The 18,765-nt window shown below is 42.9% G+C and overlaps 1 protein-coding gene across 3 annotated transcripts in view; it reads right to left on the reverse strand.

Moving 5' to 3' along the window:
• Epg5 (ectopic P-granules 5 autophagy tethering factor) overlaps window positions 1-18,765 on the reverse strand; it is a 91,101-nt gene that overhangs the window by 26,236 nt on the left and 46,100 nt on the right. For all 3 annotated transcript variants that reach the window (XM_057788480.1, XM_057788481.1, XM_057788479.1), the window contains exons 25-30: window positions 17,962-18,106; window positions 14,318-14,489; window positions 13,179-13,341; window positions 4,872-5,014; window positions 3,591-3,747; window positions 224-418 (exon numbers count right to left, since the gene is read on the reverse strand). In XM_057788480.1, coding sequence (XP_057644463.1) covers window positions 224-418; window positions 3,591-3,747; window positions 4,872-5,014; window positions 13,179-13,341; window positions 14,318-14,489; window positions 17,962-18,106 — 975 coding nt within the window. The remainder of the gene's footprint in view (window positions 1-223; window positions 419-3,590; window positions 3,748-4,871; window positions 5,015-13,178; window positions 13,342-14,317; window positions 14,490-17,961; window positions 18,107-18,765) is intronic.

Consider the following 18,765-nt stretch of genomic DNA (forward strand, 5'->3'; position numbering starts at 1 on the left):
ACACAGAAAAATCCTGTCTCCAAAGAACGAAACAAAATAAGCTTGGGATGTTGTGTTCTGAGGGGCACACTCTGGGGTACGACTGTCTGCGCAGCACAGCCGGGGCCCTGCCAATGGGGAGGCTGTAAAGTCAGGCTAATCTGAGATCACGCAGTGTGGAAAGGGCCTCTCGGCATGGGAATCAACAGTTGCTTCCCATTTTCCTAGGCGGAATCATTAGTACCTTAGTGAGCAGCATGAAAATCATGTCACTGTTGTCCTCGCTTAAGAACTGCACCACTTTCTCATACAGGTGGATAAACTCGGCCGGCGCAGCATTGGGGGTGAAGAACGGGGAGAGCAGAGAGCAGAGGCGTCTGTTCTTCAGGACGGTCTGCAGCACTTTCCTGCACTCTGACCTGGTGCCGCTGATAAACACCTGCACAAAATAAAAGGGAGCTGCCTCTCAATTTCCCTGCCGCCTCTCTGAGGCGGTCAGTCTTAGCGGTACTAAGTAAGGTAGATAAGTTCTTGTGAATGAAAATATAAAATCAGAAGATATCTAAAATCAAGCACTTTTAATCCTAGCACTAGGGAGACAGAGGCAGGAAGAACTCTGTGAGTTTGGAGCCAGCCTACTCAACACAGTGAGTTCCAGGATAGCCAGAGCTACGAAGTGAGACCCTGTCTCAAATAATAATAATAATGATAATAACAATAACTTAATTAATGTGGCTCAAAGGCTAAGATGCACTAGAATCTCAGTGATTCTCTAAGCAGTCTCAGGGTCAAGAAGGCTTTTCTAAGGATGATCACAATAAAAATAATAGGCAGGACTCACGGGTATGACTTACTAAAATTTTAATTTTCACTGACATGCAAAAAAAATCATAAAGTGTTAAAAAAAAGAGTTAGAAAAATATACTTACATTGCTCTCCAAATACTAAGTCAGTAACTTAGTATTGGAAGGACTCTTCCAATCACATCAAAATGCAAAAAAGGTACAAAGAAAAATAATCAATAACACACACATACACACACTCACACACATACACACTCTCACACATATGCACACTCACACAGGCACATTCTCTCTCACACACACAAGCGTGCATGTGTGCGTATTCACACACTCTGCCAATAAATATACCAAAAGACATATAATTTGAGAGAACTTTAAACACAGAGGCTCAGGAAGGAGTTCAGAAGAGTGTATGCTGCACAAGCTAGAAGACCCGGGTTTAATCCCAAGCACCAGCATGAAGAGCCAGGAGCAGTGCTGTGTGCCTGGAACTGATGGGCAATGAGGGTAGAGACATCAAGATCACAAGCTGTAATTTTAGTTATGTTTTATAAATAAAGCTTGCCTGAAAATCAGAGGGTAAAACTAAGCCACTAGAGGTCAGGCAGTGGTGGCACACACCTTTCAACCCAGGATTTGAGAGAAGAGGCAGATGGATCTCTGTGAGTTCAAGGCCACCCTGGGCTATACAAGATCAATCCAGAAACAGATTCAAGTAATGATGGCTCACACATTTAATCCCAGCACTGGGGAGTCACACGCCTTTAATCCCAGCACTGGGGAGTCACACGCCTTTAATCCCAGCACTAGGGAGTCACACTCCTTTAATCCCAGCACTGGGGAGTCACACGCCTTTAATCCCAGCACTGGGGAGTCACAGTCTTTAATCCCAGTGCTAGAGAGGAATATAAGGCAGGATGAGACAAGAACTTGTTCTTTTTCCGTCTGAGGATTTCTTAGAGGTAGAGCTCTCTAGTAGCTTGGCTGCTTTGCTTTTCTGATCTTTGGGTTGAACCCCAATATCTGTCTCTGGATTTTTATTAATAAGGCAACCAGCCTAGCTCAAATTGAGTGAGAGTTTGTCTCAAGAAAGGTAGAAAGTGATAAAGCTCTGGTCTCCATTCATAACTATTCTTACACACACACAGCATGACAGCAATACAATCTTTGAAAGGGCTGGCATTCTACTTCCCTTATCAGATTAGCCAAATTTTACGGCTCAATCTCCAGTTCTACAAACACTGGTCCGTACGGGGACAAAGCTTTAATAAGAATGGTAATTCCTAATGTTAGTTATGATAGTGTAACCATGTGCAAATCTCCCAGCAGGGCAGTGAGCAAAGGCACATAATGCTATAAAATATAAATATACAGTTACACCAAATTCCTTTGATACAGCAGTCACATTTTCAGAAAACAGTAAATACTAAAGAAAATATTGTAAGAACAATTATCTCAGCCTTATTGTAGAAAAAAGAGAGGGACTTTAGCAAAATAGTCACCCAAAAAATGTGAGCACAATACCTTACAGCATGTCTTTATCATGAACAGACATTTGACATGAGCAGGAAGATCTGTACTTACTAGCAAGAGAAATTAAAAGATACACTTAAGTGTACAGAAAATAACTCAGCACATATCTGTCTGAAGTGTCTATGTAAGTACCTATGTAGGGATAAAAATGACAGAGCATGTTTATAACTCAAATTATAGTCATTTTACTACTATGCCCCGGTATTTAGAATCTTGAGAACATTTTCTTAGATTCTGGGTTCTATACTGTATGGCTCATACAGTATTAGTAGCATATTAACTTAGATAAGAAGCAAAGTTCTTAGAAGAAAATAGACTATCATCTGGTGACACAGCTCAGTGGTGGAGCGCCTGCCTAGCATAGGCAAGGCCCTGAGATAAAACCCCAGAAAAACAACAAGTGGTTGAATCTGACTGGCATTCCCATTTATGGGTATCCAAGTGATCAATTAAGTTTGATGCAAATGTGTGGCCAGGGTTGACATTTTTCAAACAAGTGGATTTCCTTTATCACACATCCATAGATCTGCATGAATACCTTGCCTTTGCACTGTTAAAACAAAACAGGTAAATAAATGGTGGCAGAAACAGCACCTGGGAGGCAGTGACAGTCAGGAGAGCAGCACTGAACCCAGCTGGAAGCCCTGGGCTCATTTCTTAGCACCAACATTCACAGGTGCATGCTTTAGAGAAGTTGCTTCATCTTTCAAAGATCACTTGCTTCTTTTTAAAAACTTTTTATAGCAATACTAGGGATTGAACTTAAGGTCTCATGCATGCTACGGCCCCTACTTTTTTGAATTTTTTGTTTAACTTTTTGAGACAAGGTCCTGCTAAGCTGCCTAGGTTGACCTTCACCTCATTCTGTAGTCTAGGCAGGTCTTGAACTTGGGATCCTAAGCAGCTGAGATTACAGGCTATGCCACTAGAATCCATTCTGCTGATCATTTTCAAGACAGGAATGACATCAACTATACAGAGTCGGTGTGAAGACAAACTTTAAAAATTAATTAGAAGCTATCTTGCAAATGATAAAGGAACTTCAGCCATGTTATTGTTAGTGATACCAACGATCTATGCCAAAATCTGATGTCTACCTAGCCTTCCAGATGTGCGCCATCAAATCTCTTTTGTAGAAGAAGCAACATTCTAGACAAAAAAAATTCTACCAACATCATAGGAAGCCAGCAATTCTCCAAAGGCTTCTGACTGTATTTAGTCAAGACCCGGGAACTCACAGTGTCTGTGCACGGCTGACAGCGGGAATGGTTTTACCTGCCCCAAGATCTCGATGCACGAAGTGAAGAACTGCCTCGTAGGAGGATGGCGCTGGGTCTCATCGCTGACATAGTCCACAACAGTAAAGAAGAGGCTGATGCCAATTTTCTGAACCCCAGGTGTAGGCTGCAACTTATAAGCATTCACTAAGGCCCTGTGGGGAAATACGAGCACAATATTTGTCCATGGTAAATAACCCGTGTTCTCAAATGTCTCTGTTTTTCTCACTCCTCAGGCAATACTTACAAGCGACTTCAGAGGCCTGTGCAGTAACAGTTTAAAAATACTACATGTGGTAAATATGTATCTATCAATTACCCAAAAATTTACTTTTGATATATAGTAATAATTTTATATGTCCCTCTGGAAAATAAAAGTCAACTGCTATTATAAGAACCAATTAACATCCTGGCACTTATTAAAGTTTTTCATATATTGTATATAATGCATACTTACCTGACTTTTGAGGTCCTTACATTTTTAAACACAAGAACGTGATCTCTGTACATTTTAAAATTCAAAATATGCCTGAGGGTGAGATGGGCACCAGGCACACAAGTGGCACAAGTACATATATGCAGGCAAAACTCTAACACACATAAAACAAATAAACCTACAATTTTCTCCCTAAGATTTTCTTCTAATGCTCACTTTTTCTAGTATTTTCCCAGTGACAAAAACACCAGCCTGTAGCTAACCTGATCTAATCCTTCCCGAGCCCGCCCACGGGGGACTCAATGCCCTCCACATGCCACCCCAATTCGCTGAAGGGCTCAGCAGCTTGCCGTGATGTAGAGTTGAGTTAACTTGTTCAGCTGGCTTTAGGAAAGGTGAGTGTATGCCAGGAGCTCTCAGAGAAAACCACATGGTCATATGCAAGCCACTGAGTACCCTGGAAAGTCCTCACCCCTGTAAGGAATTGTGATGAACTTCATTCTACAACCTGAGTTCCCAGGTGAGTGTAAAACTGAAGCAGCCAATCCCCACCGAGTCCAGGCCCGGTATCATCCTACAGTCCAGGTCTGCCAGACAGGAGACCCTCTGTGGATTGTAAAGCAGCACCACCAGCAGGCAAGTCTGTTGTGTGTGAGTCACAGTCATTACGAGTAACAAAGATGGCTAAGTTCCAATAAAACCACTCATAAAAATATAGCTACTCGGATTGAACCCCAAGTCTGTAGTTTTTTGATTTGCATACTAAATGACTTTGGGAGGGGGTACTATGGACGATTACTATCAACAATGAAGCTGGCTGGAAGGGGACGTAACAGAACTTACGTGATCAGGTTTTCCGCATGCACAGCAGCTTCCACAATGTTAAGTGTCGGAGGCTGAGCAGCTTCTGCCTGGAACTGCCTTATTTCTTTTTGCAGAACATGAATCTGCTGGCTTACTGCTTCGTTCTTGTACATGCCTTCAAACTAAGAAAAGTTCAACGAGTCAGAAGACTTTCAAGTTATTATTATTTGTTTGTTTGGTTGGTTTTCTTGTTGCTTTGTTTTGTTTTTGAGATGGTCTTACTCTTTGGCCCAGGCTGTCCTTAAACTCATGGCAAATCTCCTGCCTCAGCCTCCCAAATGCTAGGGTTAGATCCACTGTATCTAGCCCTCAACAGTCTTCTTGTCTCCTAATATTTCTAGAATAGGTATTTTATTATAAGCACAGTGGCATATGATGAAGAGATTTTTATGATAGTCAATAACACAATTTAACTCAAAACTTGATTAAATGTAAAATGAATGGAAAAATATGTTTTTAAAACCTACTCAAGGATTATTCTAGCACTCAAGACAGAAGCAGAGGATAATGAGTTCAGAGTCAGCCTGTACTACACAAGATCCTGGCTCTAAAAAAAAAAAAAAAAGAGGGTGGGGGGGCAATGTAGTTGACAGTGAGGAGACACTTGCCTAGTATACACAGGCTCTAAATCCAGTCCCCATCTGAGAGTAGGCGGAACTATTAAGAACTCAGGGGTCGTTTGTTTGTTTGTTTTAATGAAGCATCACATTTAATTTAAATAGAATTTTTCTTCTTTTTGTGCACATGTTTGTTTTTTCGTGATAAGGTCTCATACAACTCAGGCAGGCCTAAAACTCACTAGTTAGCCACGGCAGTCACTAGTTAGCTGTGGAACACTTAGATTCCTGATTCTCTTCTGGTTAGCCATGGAGGAGTTGGATTCCTGATTCTCTTCTGGTTAGCCATGGAGGAGTTGGATTCCTGATTCTCTTCTAGTTAGCTGTGGAGGACTTAGGTTCCTGATTCTCTTCTAGTTAGCTGTGGAGGACTTAGGTTCCTGATTCTCTTCTAGTTAGCTGTGGAAGACTTAGGTTCCTGATTCTCGCACCTCCACCTCTGAAGTTCTTGGACTTCAGATACGTGTCACCACGCCTGGTTTAAAGGCATTTTCTTATAAAAATACCAAAAGTTGTAGCTATATATAAACATACAAAACTGATAAGATGATGAACTAACTTATCAATGGTTAAAATATTTGACAACATATTCTCTTTTCTTTTCTATTTCAAATCCCCATCAAAAACAGAATGAGCATCTCCCACTGCTGAGGTTCTTCCTTTCTCTTCATCATTTTTTGGAGGAAGATGGGGCAGAGGGATGAGATAGGCTCAGAGTCTCATACAGTTCTGGATCCATTTAACCAAGGCATCCTACTACAATTAGCTAATAGCATGTGCCAGGAGTGTTAGCCTCTCTAAAGGAGTAGACACACTGGAGATCTGGGGAGATGAGGACCCCAGTGCACACCCTAGTCCACTCCCAGGCTGGAGAACTCTAGAACCCTGGGCTACAGTCAGGAAGTTTTCCATTTCTCTGTCCCGGCATCTTTTTCTTTTAATCTCTTGGTGGGTAGTGAGCAAGGGGCACTGGGAAAGGAGGCTACTTTGGAGAGAAGATGATATCTCTTTAATATATTTTTGTAACTTCCCCAAAACAATATGGTGTTGGGGGGTGAACCCATGTCAAACAAAAACAACTGGCCAGCTGATTAGTTTCTGGTAAGTTGGTCTGATTCGTAGTAAGGATGTGAGAAATAATAATTAGTGGAGCTTTTTGGAATATCTATCAGAAGTCTTCCAAGCCTGAGGCAGTTGCTAACACTGCCTTTCTCTAACTGACAGTGGTCTGTCTGTGCACTTTTGGTATTCTCTTTAGGATGTGGACAGATGCTCAGGCTATCCTAGGCCTAGGATGCACCACATAGATATGAGGTCACTTCTGGTTGAGGTCAGTGGTTTCTAACCAGAAGGATTCTGTGTCACAAGTGCTGAAAGCAAAATGCCTCCAGGAAATGCTCTAAATTGGGCACCCCAGACCAACTTCAAGGTCACAACTGTTAGACCAGATGGTCACTGCGGAGGCACAGCCTATCTAACCACAAACAATATGCTGTGTCCTTTTTTAATGATTACTGCTTGGCATGTGTGTAAGTATATGGCATGTAGGCATGCATGTATGTTCACACGGTGCATGAGTCACACAGATGCAGTGCACATGCATGTGGAGACCAGTGTTTGATGTCAGGTGTCATCCTGTATCACACTCCATACATTGAGACAAGGTCTCTCACTTGAACCCAAAACTTTCCGATTGGATAATCTTGCTATCTAGCTTGGCCTGGGGCTGCCTCCCAAGCGCTGAGAATAGGGACTGGCTGCCACATTCGCCTTGCATTAGCACAGTGCTGTGGATCTGAACTCTGGTCCTCCTTGAGTGCACAGCAAATGCTTTACCTACTGAGCCGTCTTCCTGCCCCCGCTGTATTTTTTTATTCTTGATTTCACATTTCTGTGCCCCACACAGATCATTATCTCAGTGGTGGAGAAGAGAATTTTAAGCGCCCCAACTGTGATGTGAATGGTGCCTCTGCAGATGTTCATATCTGTCACGTGGCACAAATGAAAACCCCTAGACACAAGGAAAACTGAGCCCTGCGAATACCTCCTTGGTGCCCTTGAGCACAGAGTTTTAAAGGCTCATCTCTTTCAAGTCTCTTTATCAGAAATGACAAAGGTCAGTGTGAATGGAGTTTCTGCAAGGGAATCTGTCATTGGTTCAGCCCAACCGTGTCATTGACAAACAGGGGACATGCACTTCGCTGGCTGAAAGCTGTGCATCCAGCCACCTGACATCCAAAAGAATAACAGATATTCAGCTCTCGGCCACTTGAGTACCATGCTACAGTGGGCAGCCAATTTTTTCTATTAAATTTGAACTAAATAAGATGGGGGTGGTTAAAAAAAAGAAAGTCTCACACACACACACACACACACACACACACACGTACATTATGGGCAGCTGTGGACTGAAGGAGGGACAGGTGACCGGAAGGGAAAAGTCCCAGACAACTCTCGGGAGTTGCGACAGAAGAGCACAGTCCAGCCAGAACAGGGAACAGGGGGCGATGATCTGGAGGGGCCCTAATGGACAGGCCACTGTGAAGGGTGACCTTGTCCTGTAAGTGCAGCAGAGAATGCTGAAAGGAACAGAATATTTGGAAGGCAGAGTTTTAAATCCTTCATTCTGCTTCCCTGCTCATCTAAACCTTCTCTTTATATGCCCTACCCAGAAGCTGTCTTCAGCTACCACAGCAATGACTGTAACCCATGTAAATAATGAAAATAGAATTGATCAACTTCTTAGATGAGGCCCTCATACATGCTACGCTTAAAGTCTTGAGGGGCAAAGGTTCTGCCTGTCTCACACAGGCATCTCTGAGAACACATGGTGTTTTACTTCACAGTAACTTGGTTCTATCGGACTCACCAATGTGGCACGTCTTCACACTTTCCCACTCCACTGAAAGACTGCTTTTCTTACTAAGAATAGAGAGAAGGACTGGAAGACTCCAGCTGCTGACCAAGCAGCTGGAGAAAGCAGATCAAAGCAGCGTGTGCAGCCCCTCCATTTGAGTCATTTCAAGAGACAAAGGAAAGGCTGGACAAAGCATGTCCTCTCACAAGGCCCACAAAATGGGAGGCCCTCGGTGGGTCTTTTCCACCTTTTATTTCTAGGAATGGAAAAATTGTTCACTTGAGAATAAATCAGTCCTGGGTTTAGCACATATGCCCACAATACCAACTACAACAAAAAGAGCCTATTCATAAATCACTCCATTTCCTCAGGGAACAGCACTGAGCCATGAAAGGCCACTGCTGGGACTGGAGACCACAGGAGAGACACGTCTCACTTCTCATAAAACACATGCAGCTTTTGAATACTCCAAATAAATTATACAACTTCAAAGACTTGCAGATAGCTGGAAATATCCAGAAAATTTTTATTAAGAAAATGGGGTAATATGAAATCTTTGTAGATGAACCATTAAAAATTATATTTGTAAAACTGACTATAAAATGATTTTCCGTGAAACTAATGTTTAGAAGCTGATCCAGAACGAAATGTTCAACTAAGATCATGGGCTCCATAATGACTCAGACTCAGAGAGAAAACAACGTCTGTGTTTGTTTAAAGTGAGATCTTACTGCAGTATCCGCTCCCCCGGAACTCACTGCTCATCTTCAAGACGGAGCTGAAGTGGTTAAGACAAACTGGGTGGCCTGGCAACACTGAATGTGAAAGCACAGGTCCTGAATGAGGGGTATGAGGACTGGGACATAGCTCAGTGATAAAGCTCTGCCCATGTAGAAGGCTCTGGGTCCAATCCTCAACAACATTAAGATAAAATAAAACAACACTGAAAACTGACTTCGGATGGATGGATGGATGGATGGATGGATGGATGGATGGATGGGTGCTGATTGCTAACTGGACGATGTGGCCATGATATCTGGAAAGTCTATTAGCACATGTGATTCTATTCTGTAAAAGTTAAGTGAGATACTGTAAGCAAAGCACCTCAGAGAATTCCAGTGTATACAAGGAATAGGAAGGACTCTTAACAGGTTGGAAAAGGCAGTGGTGTCACAATACAACATTCCCTCTGCTTGTCAGGGAATGAACACCAGGGAGAAACCTGTATTCAAGTGCAAGGGCCAGCTGAGGTTTGTGCCCTCAGCAATAAGATGAAAGAATGACTACACCTTACTAGGAAAAGGTTTTGATGTCCATATTATTCACAGCCAAATATTATCCACAAAGTCCCTGCAAACATCTAAAGAATGAATATACCGTGAAGGCGATAAACCCACAGCTTCCTACAGACACACCCATGACTATGAAGCACTGATGATACAAACACAAATAAGACTGCCCTGATCTCGTGTGAGCCATGAAATGAATGACAACACCCAGCATCAGCAGCACAACCCTGACAAGAGGAAGCCAGTGGCTTTCGCTGATGTATTCCAGGTATCTACTATGCACTGGAAGGTGCCCCAGACGATCTGGACAGATGACATATACATAAGGGAAGAATACTGTTCCTGTAGAATTCTGTCTGGCGGGGGGAAAAGGACAAGTGTCTATAAGGCATTAAGGACAAGCTGCCATCAAAGAAAGGGATGTCAGTCTGACGGGAAAATATAACTTGCAACAGTGAGTGTGGAGGCTAAAAAGGAACGTGGAGGACAGAAGCAGCAGTACCATGGGGAACAGTGTGACCACATATATAGAGAGTGGATAAAGTCTAAGTAGCTAAAAAACAGATTGCTTGAGAAGTGGTCAAGAATTTTCAGACAGGATCCCTCCCTGTAAAAACTTCAGAAGCAGGCTATGGAAGGCTGGTAGACACTGGAGAGTCACTGCAGGCTTCAAGCCTGGAGATGAGGCCGGAACTGAGATTAGAGGGCTGAACGGTGAAAGAATGAACAACAGAGAGAGGGCTCTAGGCAGGAGGCTCGCGGTAGCTCGGAGAGACATGTGGTGGGCTACTGGGAGGCAGCAGCAAGAAAAACAAAGAGAAAGAAGTCACTGTAAATTGATTCCACAGGCCAAACCAATATGTCTGGAAAGGAACAAGATAGGAAGCATGGTGTGTGGTACAGGGAAAATGACAACCAGACCAGACTTTCATCTTGGAGAACAAGTGGGCAGGACTGTAGGAAGAGCAGGTTTGGGTGGTGAAACGAGGTCAGTGTGGGACCTGCAAAGCTATCTAGAGGTGGGCAGGTAGACTTCCTTGGCTAGCCTCGTCAATACACCCAAACTTCACGGCTGTGGGCTTCCATTTTATTCTGCCTTGCTCTTAGCTGCCAATGAACACAAGAAAAATAATTTTATCTTCAATTCCTAAAAATATCAGCCAGCAAGTACTATACAGAGACAATCAGGAATGGTTGTATAACTATCAAAATGAATTATTTTCAACTTTCAGATTAGAGGTGTTTGCCTTGGGCATGCCTTACTTCCCCTGGCACATCCGCATTCTCAAGCAAATTAGAGACTGGAGACAAGAGTGGCACGGGAGATCCGAAGGGAAATTCTCCACTGTGGGCTTTCCCAGAGTGAACTACAGGCAGGGCACGGGTGTGTGAGCAGCAGGAAACCAGAACATGCCTTAAGAGAACGGGAGGATTTCTAATGAAGGTACGTACGGCCACCAGATACAACTTTCCCAAATTCTTAAAACACCTTTGCCCCTTTTCCTTTCTTGTATGTGTTTTCCCCACAACCTCCTGTCTTCAATTCTCTCTTGAAACAAGCTCTTGTTACACAGCTCAGGTTGGCCTCAAACCCTCCATGCTCCTGCTTCAGCTTCTCCAACGCTGGGATTATAGACATGTGCCACTGCTCCTGGCCTCCTCTGAATGCCGCTGCCTTCGTCCCCCATCTTCCTTTATTCTAGTGAACTCTCTGGCCCTCTTTTATTAAAATATCAGCAACACCCATTCTTTTGAGAAAGAAGGCACAAGGACATTGGCCAATCTATGAATGTCATCTATCATCTTGCTGACTTCCCTGCAGTGGAAAGTTACTTTGAAGGTATTTTTAGAAGGGATTCCTTTTCATCTCAAAATTAACTAAACACAAAGTTACAAAAGAAATTTCAATTCAGGGGTTCAGATATAAAAAACTATGATCTCATTTTCTGGAAAGAAAGAGGCAAGTCACTGTTGGCTCAGGCTAATCCTGCTCTTCCTGGTGCTATTATCCACTGCCAGACCCTGGGAGTTCACAGGCCAGAGCAAGAAACCTGTTCCTTTCACCCCAGCACTCAGGAGGAGAAGCAGGCGGATCTCTGTGAGTCTGAGGCCAGCCTGGTCTATAGAGCGAGTTCCAGCACAGCCAGAGTTACCTAGTTATATACCCTGTCTCAAAAAATAAAAACAAACAAAACCCTGAACTTAATAATAAAATATCTCCCTTTATTATGACCAGCTACAGCCCATCTTCTTCCTATCCTGTCTAACTCCACCCTAGGCTAATGACTTTTCTCCAGCTTCACAACTTCAGCCAATTTACCAAAAGGTAAATACCTCTACCCTGTTCTACAGCACTGGAAACTAAGGGAAAATTCACTGAAAGAAAACTAACTTTTGTTAGACTTTTTGGCATCTGGCATGCTTCAATACAACATGAGAACATAAGCTGAAGTTATCTTGAATTACAGGTCAATCCATTAACATTAGTGCATCCAATAAGAACAAAAAAATCTGAAATAAACTTCAAAGGATTGGAAAATACAGAAGTCTAACAGGTTATTTTAGAAAAGATATTTAACATGAAAGCAATAGAGAAGAAACTGGTCCAGTGAAATGTGGATTTGAAAAGGAAGGTGTGGGGAAGGGCAATCAAGAATGAGCAAATAAATGACTCGATTTTCAAAGCCAACAAAAGCATCGTTATGCAAATGTGATTAGGCTGCAGACATGCCGTCTCTAAATGTCCCTTCTCCAGCTCAGCTGCTACTGCTGAGTGCATCTGCAGAGGGGAAAGGTACACCCCACTACATGGAAAATGAACATAATAAAGTAAGCTACAGAAAATGTTTAGGCAGAGTCTGGTGTGAAGTAAGCGCTGCACAGACTAGCTTAGGCCCAGTTTCCATTCTGAACTAACGATATCTCAGAACAAACTTCTGTCTATAATTGGTGTAACAAGATGACAGGCAGTTGAAATTTTAGACAGATTACAACATATCTCATTTACCTATTGGAAGTCCCACTTCCCATACTTGTCCTCAGTAGCTACCTGCTGCCCACACCACCGGCATCAGCCCTGTGGTCACTTGCACAAACTTCCCCATGTGAACCGTGACTGTTCCAGAACACCTGAAACTGACTGATCTAGCGCTGGGCCTAAATAGCAACACAGAAATCCACTCCATTATTTCTTCTAGCGGTACCCAAAATACGAGCATCAAAATCTTAGGAGGAACAAGCTGAAGCATCTGGGAACCTTCCAAATGACTTCTCTTCTTGCAAGCCACAGCTGTCACAGAACGTGCTCTGGAGCTACATTTGCACAAACAGAAGTTTTCTGTTAGCTGTGGGAAATTGAGGACAACTTATTTTGCTCTCTGTGTATGTTCATTTTCCCTCAAACTCTAAAACTGTTTTGGGACATGGGACACATGTTCTCCTTCTTTGGATCTTTCTCATCAAAATGCCAATGTAAGGGACTCAATTAAAATTCTCAAAATTATGAGGAAATTAACAATCTCACCTGAACTGTCACAACTGCGGCTCCTTGGCACTTCTTACCACCACTGCCTCTGCACTCCAAATGCAGGGTGGTCTGCTCTTCTCGGTTAACATACTGTTTGGGCATCGTCTCCAACAGCTCACCATCCAGGGCAACCTGCTGAGACTCCCTGAGAGCTGCCGTTCTGAAAAGCAACCCAGTGTGGGAAAGCAAAGTCAAGAAAGGTTCTATAAACAGTGATCAAGGGGTTGGGAGTGGAGAGATGGCTCAGCACTCCAGAGTACTGGCTGGTCTTCCAGAGGACCTGGGTGTAACACTCAGCACCAATACCCAGCATCCACATAGCGGCTCACAACCTTCAACAACTTCTGGTTCATACCCCATTACCAGGAGGGGGAGTACATAGCATGTCAATAATATGTCAGCAGACAAATACTCTTGGATGCATATAACATACAAGCATCAGATGCCTGAATCAAATGTATCCAAAGAAAAACTGTCAATAAAAGAAATGATTCACAGGGGATTTGTAAAACTAAGCTTGTTTGTTGTTAATTAAAGAGTCTTGCCCATATATATTCCTCAAGAGCGCAAGTGAGAACCAAACCTTAAACAGGTGATGATTCTGAATGCACCGTGTAAACTCCAAACAAATGACTTCTCTACCCCTTGACCATTGACGTATGTCAATTTTCTAAAAACAGAGGGTGGAGAGCAAAGCAATGACACAAGAACATAAACTTCATGTCCCTTCTAACACCATCTTTCCAGTATCAGACAGTTTTCTGAAATCCAGAACTCAGAAACAACCCCACAGGAAACACGTGACTAACAGTGTAAGAGTACCACATAATACGGAATTAAAAACTGTCACAGGGACTGGGGCGCTGGCTCAGTAAGAGCATGTATTATATTTTCATAGCACCCAAGTTCAGTTCCCAGCACCCATTCCAGGTGGCTCACAAGTGCCTCTAACTGCAGCTGCAGGGGACCCAACACCTCTGGCCTTTGTGCGTGCGTGTGCTTACATGCTCATTCCCACACACTGAAGCACGAGGGGACTAGTGCAGTGTGAGGAGGCTGACAAGGGAGGCAACCCAAATACTAAATCATCACCTGACAAAGCAGCAAGAATAATCCTCAAGGCCTCCTGGTCTTACCTGGCGTGCTGCTGCAACAGGTTCAGGTCTGTGCACATCAGCTGGGTGGTATCCTTCTGACTCAGCAGCACAGCTGAGGAAATGGGAGGCACAGGAGGCCTCACTGGGTGCAAAACAAGAGGAGGATGGGGAGCCTCGTGCTTCCGTAAGTTACTTAGAACCCTTTCTTTAGCTGAAAGAGAAGCCGCAGTTACTCAGCAATGGGTACCAAGCGGTGGTGATGCACAACAGATACAAAGCCCTGGTCTGTTACTGTGATGATGTTTTCAGAATAGTTCCTAGGCAAAGGGAGCCTAGATTGACAGTTAAAGGTGGAAAGAACTACACCTTTAACCAAGTCCCTATGAGCCTAATAATAGGCTACAAGGAACTAGGTGATCAGGAGCATGGCTGGAGAGATGGGTCAGCCTATCAACTGCTGGTTATATAAATGTTAGGACCTGAGTCCAACACAAAGAACCTACATAGAAAAGAAAGGACTAGGCCCAGTGGCTCACATCTGCAATCCCAGGGAGGACAAAGCAGAAACAGTTGGATCCCTGGGATTTGCTGGTCAGCCAGGAGCCTATTCAGTGAGCTGCAGGCCAACAGGAGACTTGTCTCAAAAAGCAAGGAGCATAAAGACTTACACTCAAGACTGACCTCTGTTTCTACACATGTGCACAAGCACTAACACACACATGCAAATTAAAGCAGCTAGCATCTGGGTAATGGATGGGATTGTTCAGAGGTATGTAGTTTAATACCACTATCCTGAGAAATAGGTAAGAAGGGAATGGGCATTACAGAATAGAAATGTGAAATCCCGTCAAGTTTTGAACAGGAAAGCTGAAAGTGTTAAGGAATGAAAATGGTTCATACAGCCCTGTCTACCCTACACTGACACAGTCGGATAGTGAGTGTGTGTTACTCACACAGCCCTGTCTACCCTACACCGACACAGTCGGATAGTGAGTGTGCGTTGCTCATACAAGGACTCACAGCATCCACATAAGCAGCAGTCCAGGGCTATGGAAGAGAAATGATGGTGCTGGGACTCACAGCTTGGCAGGGATCACACAGTCTCAGCCTGACTCATCAAATCAAAATGTTTCTATTCCCAATAGAAAGCTCACACCAATTCCCACTTCCCTCTCTTGACCACACTACACACAAACCACCAGCAGTTAAATAGGAAATGAAGAACGTGAAGACCAGGGCCATCACCTCCCAAGTCCTTTCACTGCGACAGAAAAATAAGGAAAGGTCAAGGGAACGTCAAGTCAGTAAGGTGTCAACAAAACTTAAGAGACTGCTGTGAATCCCAATGTTGTTCCAGCTATAAGAGTACATTTTCCATTCTTGGTGAAAAATAAAGTTGATAGCCATGAATTACATAAAGACATTTGTATTGTGTCTACCCCCAAACAGATGGAATTAGCATTCCAGAAAGGTCAAGTGCAGCACTGGGCTTGTATTTTTCCACTAAAACTACCATTACTTGCACAGAGTTTGTAAAATTGGAGAGCTACCATTTGATTAGATTTATGACATTATAGGTTATGACATTAAGAGCAAAACTGGGGGCTCTTCCACTATAACTTACTATCAAAAAATAAAGGATAGCATATACTCATATTATTATTGTTATTATTAATTATTATTATTGTTTTAGAGACAGGATCTCACTATGCAGTCCTGGCTGGCCTGCTACTCACTATGTAGACCAGGCTAGTCTCAAACTCACAGAGATCCATCTGTCTCTGTCTCCCAAATGCTGACTAAACTTCCATACCTAGTCAATAGAATTTTTTAAACAAAAGAGAAAAAATTAAATTCAGGGTATATTTATCTATAATCACCACTCTGATTAAAACTGGTAGAAGTTATTTTTCTCAAAACAAATTTGAGAAATTGAGAAAAATAACCTGGCGTCAATCTTTCCTACAATTTCAAGTGCACATTTAATCATTTGATAAATCATATTTGATTATATAATCATAATCTTAATTGAGAAAAACCTTCAGTTTATCTAGAAATCCAAGCATTGGGGGGTTGTCAAATGCTAAAGACTGCTGAGGACCAAGAACTAGGTAGGTGCTGAGTGTGAGCATGACCTCTACAGCCAGACACTGCCACTTCTCAGCTCTGTGACCTTCCGCCCCAGCTTCCCTCCATGCTGGGCTGCAGTGAGGACTGGGTGTATAGAGATGAAGCTTTGCAGGCTGCGTGAGACACTACGGATGGGCAGCAACAGCAGCACTGGCATTTCCAGAGCTAGCCTGGCGTTCCTTGCTTAGCAAACGTCCAACTCCAGGACATAAACATCTGTATGGACAAACTGAGGGCAGTCTGCTCTTCCTCTGCACCTCTCCGTAGTGCTTTCTGTACGTGCACATGCATGTTTTACAACTACAAAAATGTTTCTGGTGGAAAAACAAGGAAAGAAAAGGTAGAATTTTAGAATATGGTGGTGCCTTAAATGAAATGGTTCAGCAGAAGCCCAGAGGGTCTCTTTTCTCTTTACTCAATCAACAAATTGATTGGGGCAAAGTTGAAATAAAAGAGGATTCCTGTCTCTCCATTTAATATGTTGTAATTGTAATGTTAGCAACAATTTATAACTTTATTATGTCTTACATTCTAAAAATATATTCCATAATTAATGTTAAAGGTAAGCTCAGAATCAATTTTCCATGTTTTAAAATCGGACATATTCCAGCAATTCTGTGGGTTAAATGGCCTTTGTGACCTGGCCCCGAGTGCTAACTGATCATTTAATGCACTGTCTTTCTAGAAAAATGAACTATGAGAAACAAGCAATCGTTAAAGAAACACGCCTATAGTCCTAGCACTCAGGGGAGCAGAGGCAGGGGATCTCTCTGGGTTTCTTGTGAGCTACACAGTGAGAGCAGGTCAAAAAAAAAGAAGAAGAAGAAAAAAAAAGAATCAAATGTATTTCAATTCCATAGTAAGGGGTTTCAGATACAAAGAGTTACAAAAGAAAAGAACCAACTTCTGAATGTTAAAATTGTACATCTAAAGTAACAACATTTGAAACTATACTTTAAAGATAGTTCTGTAGTTAAAGTACATTTTTAGAGTGTTGCAGAAGAAGTGAACCAACCATGAGCCCTGGTTTTTAGCTGAAGACAGATGTGTGGCTCAGTCTGGGACAATGAGGAGTAAGCAGAGTCTGTGGGCACCTCCACGAAACAACTCTTTTAAGAAGACTTGCCCTTATGTAATGCATAAGCAAGGACAACGTGGGTGGCCACCTTGATTTGGAGGCAAATGCTGCGGAAGAACAGTGAGGCAGCAGGGAAGGGAACGGCTGTGCTGGAAATGCTGACTCCTTAGGCTGTCCTACTGCTCTGAGCCTCCTGCCTCCATGCTTCCTTCATGAGGGATAACCAATCACTACTCTTGGGTATGCCAGTTAGAGCACGGGTTCTGTCCCTCACTGGCAGACAAGCAAACATGGGCAGTTTCTTCCCAGAAACTTAAAATGTATTTGTTTGTTCTTTATTTTTACTGACTGTTCTCAAACCAGGACCCTTAATGAACATTCTCATTGGAGAGATAAGTGTGGAAACCTTAACCCTCCAAGGTTCTGACTCAGACTTTCTGTCTTTCCAAGGGGTTGACGCCGCTGCAGGACTCACCCAGCAGAGGATCAGTAAAGTCCACCTGTGCCGAGGAGCTGCAGGCCAGAGAGTGTGACTCAAGCTTGGCCTGCGTCCACTGACCAACTGTCTCCTGAAACTCATGCTGGATACGCTCCATATTCAAGTACTCCATCCACAGGTCCTAGAGGAGAACCAAAGCACTTGAACCTTGGGAGATGAATCATATGTCCACACATACAACTATGAATTTACATCAGTGTATATCTCAGTTTCAATGAGGTGACCCACTAGGCTTCCAACATTAGCATGAGCTGCGTTGCAAATGACCACTAACAATCTTAACAGCAGTCACAAAACTTTTTGCTAATATACCATGATTAGAAAAAACACCCTGCTAAACAGCCCCACTACATGCATATTAATTGTAAACATAGACACACTACTAGGCTACTAAATTATGTGCATTATAAAACATATAATGAAAACAGAACATTTTTAAAGTAAGACTCTAAGGTAAATACAGGAGCTAGCTTGCAGCAGTTAAGAACATATACTGCTCTGTTGCGGGAGGTCCTTCCGCTCCTCCAGCCAATAGCCGCCAAGATACCAGCCCATTGGGGCGTGGTATCTTTCCCTTTAAAAAAAGCAGCCACTTCCCTCCTCTCTCTCTTTACTTCCTGCATGTTTTAGAAGTTGTTTGATTGCACTTCCTAATTACTTAGGTAACATTATTTCCCTTCTCAGATCTTCGATGGGGTTGAAGACTATATAAATGTAGTTACTTTTGACTCATGACTTAGCCAAGCTATTTATTATATAAGACCTAAGCTAGTTAGAATA

This window comes from Chionomys nivalis, chromosome 14 (genome assembly GCF_950005125.1).
Source record: "Chionomys nivalis chromosome 14, mChiNiv1.1, whole genome shotgun sequence".
In the NCBI taxonomy this organism is placed as follows: domain Eukaryota; kingdom Metazoa; phylum Chordata; class Mammalia; order Rodentia; family Cricetidae; genus Chionomys; species Chionomys nivalis.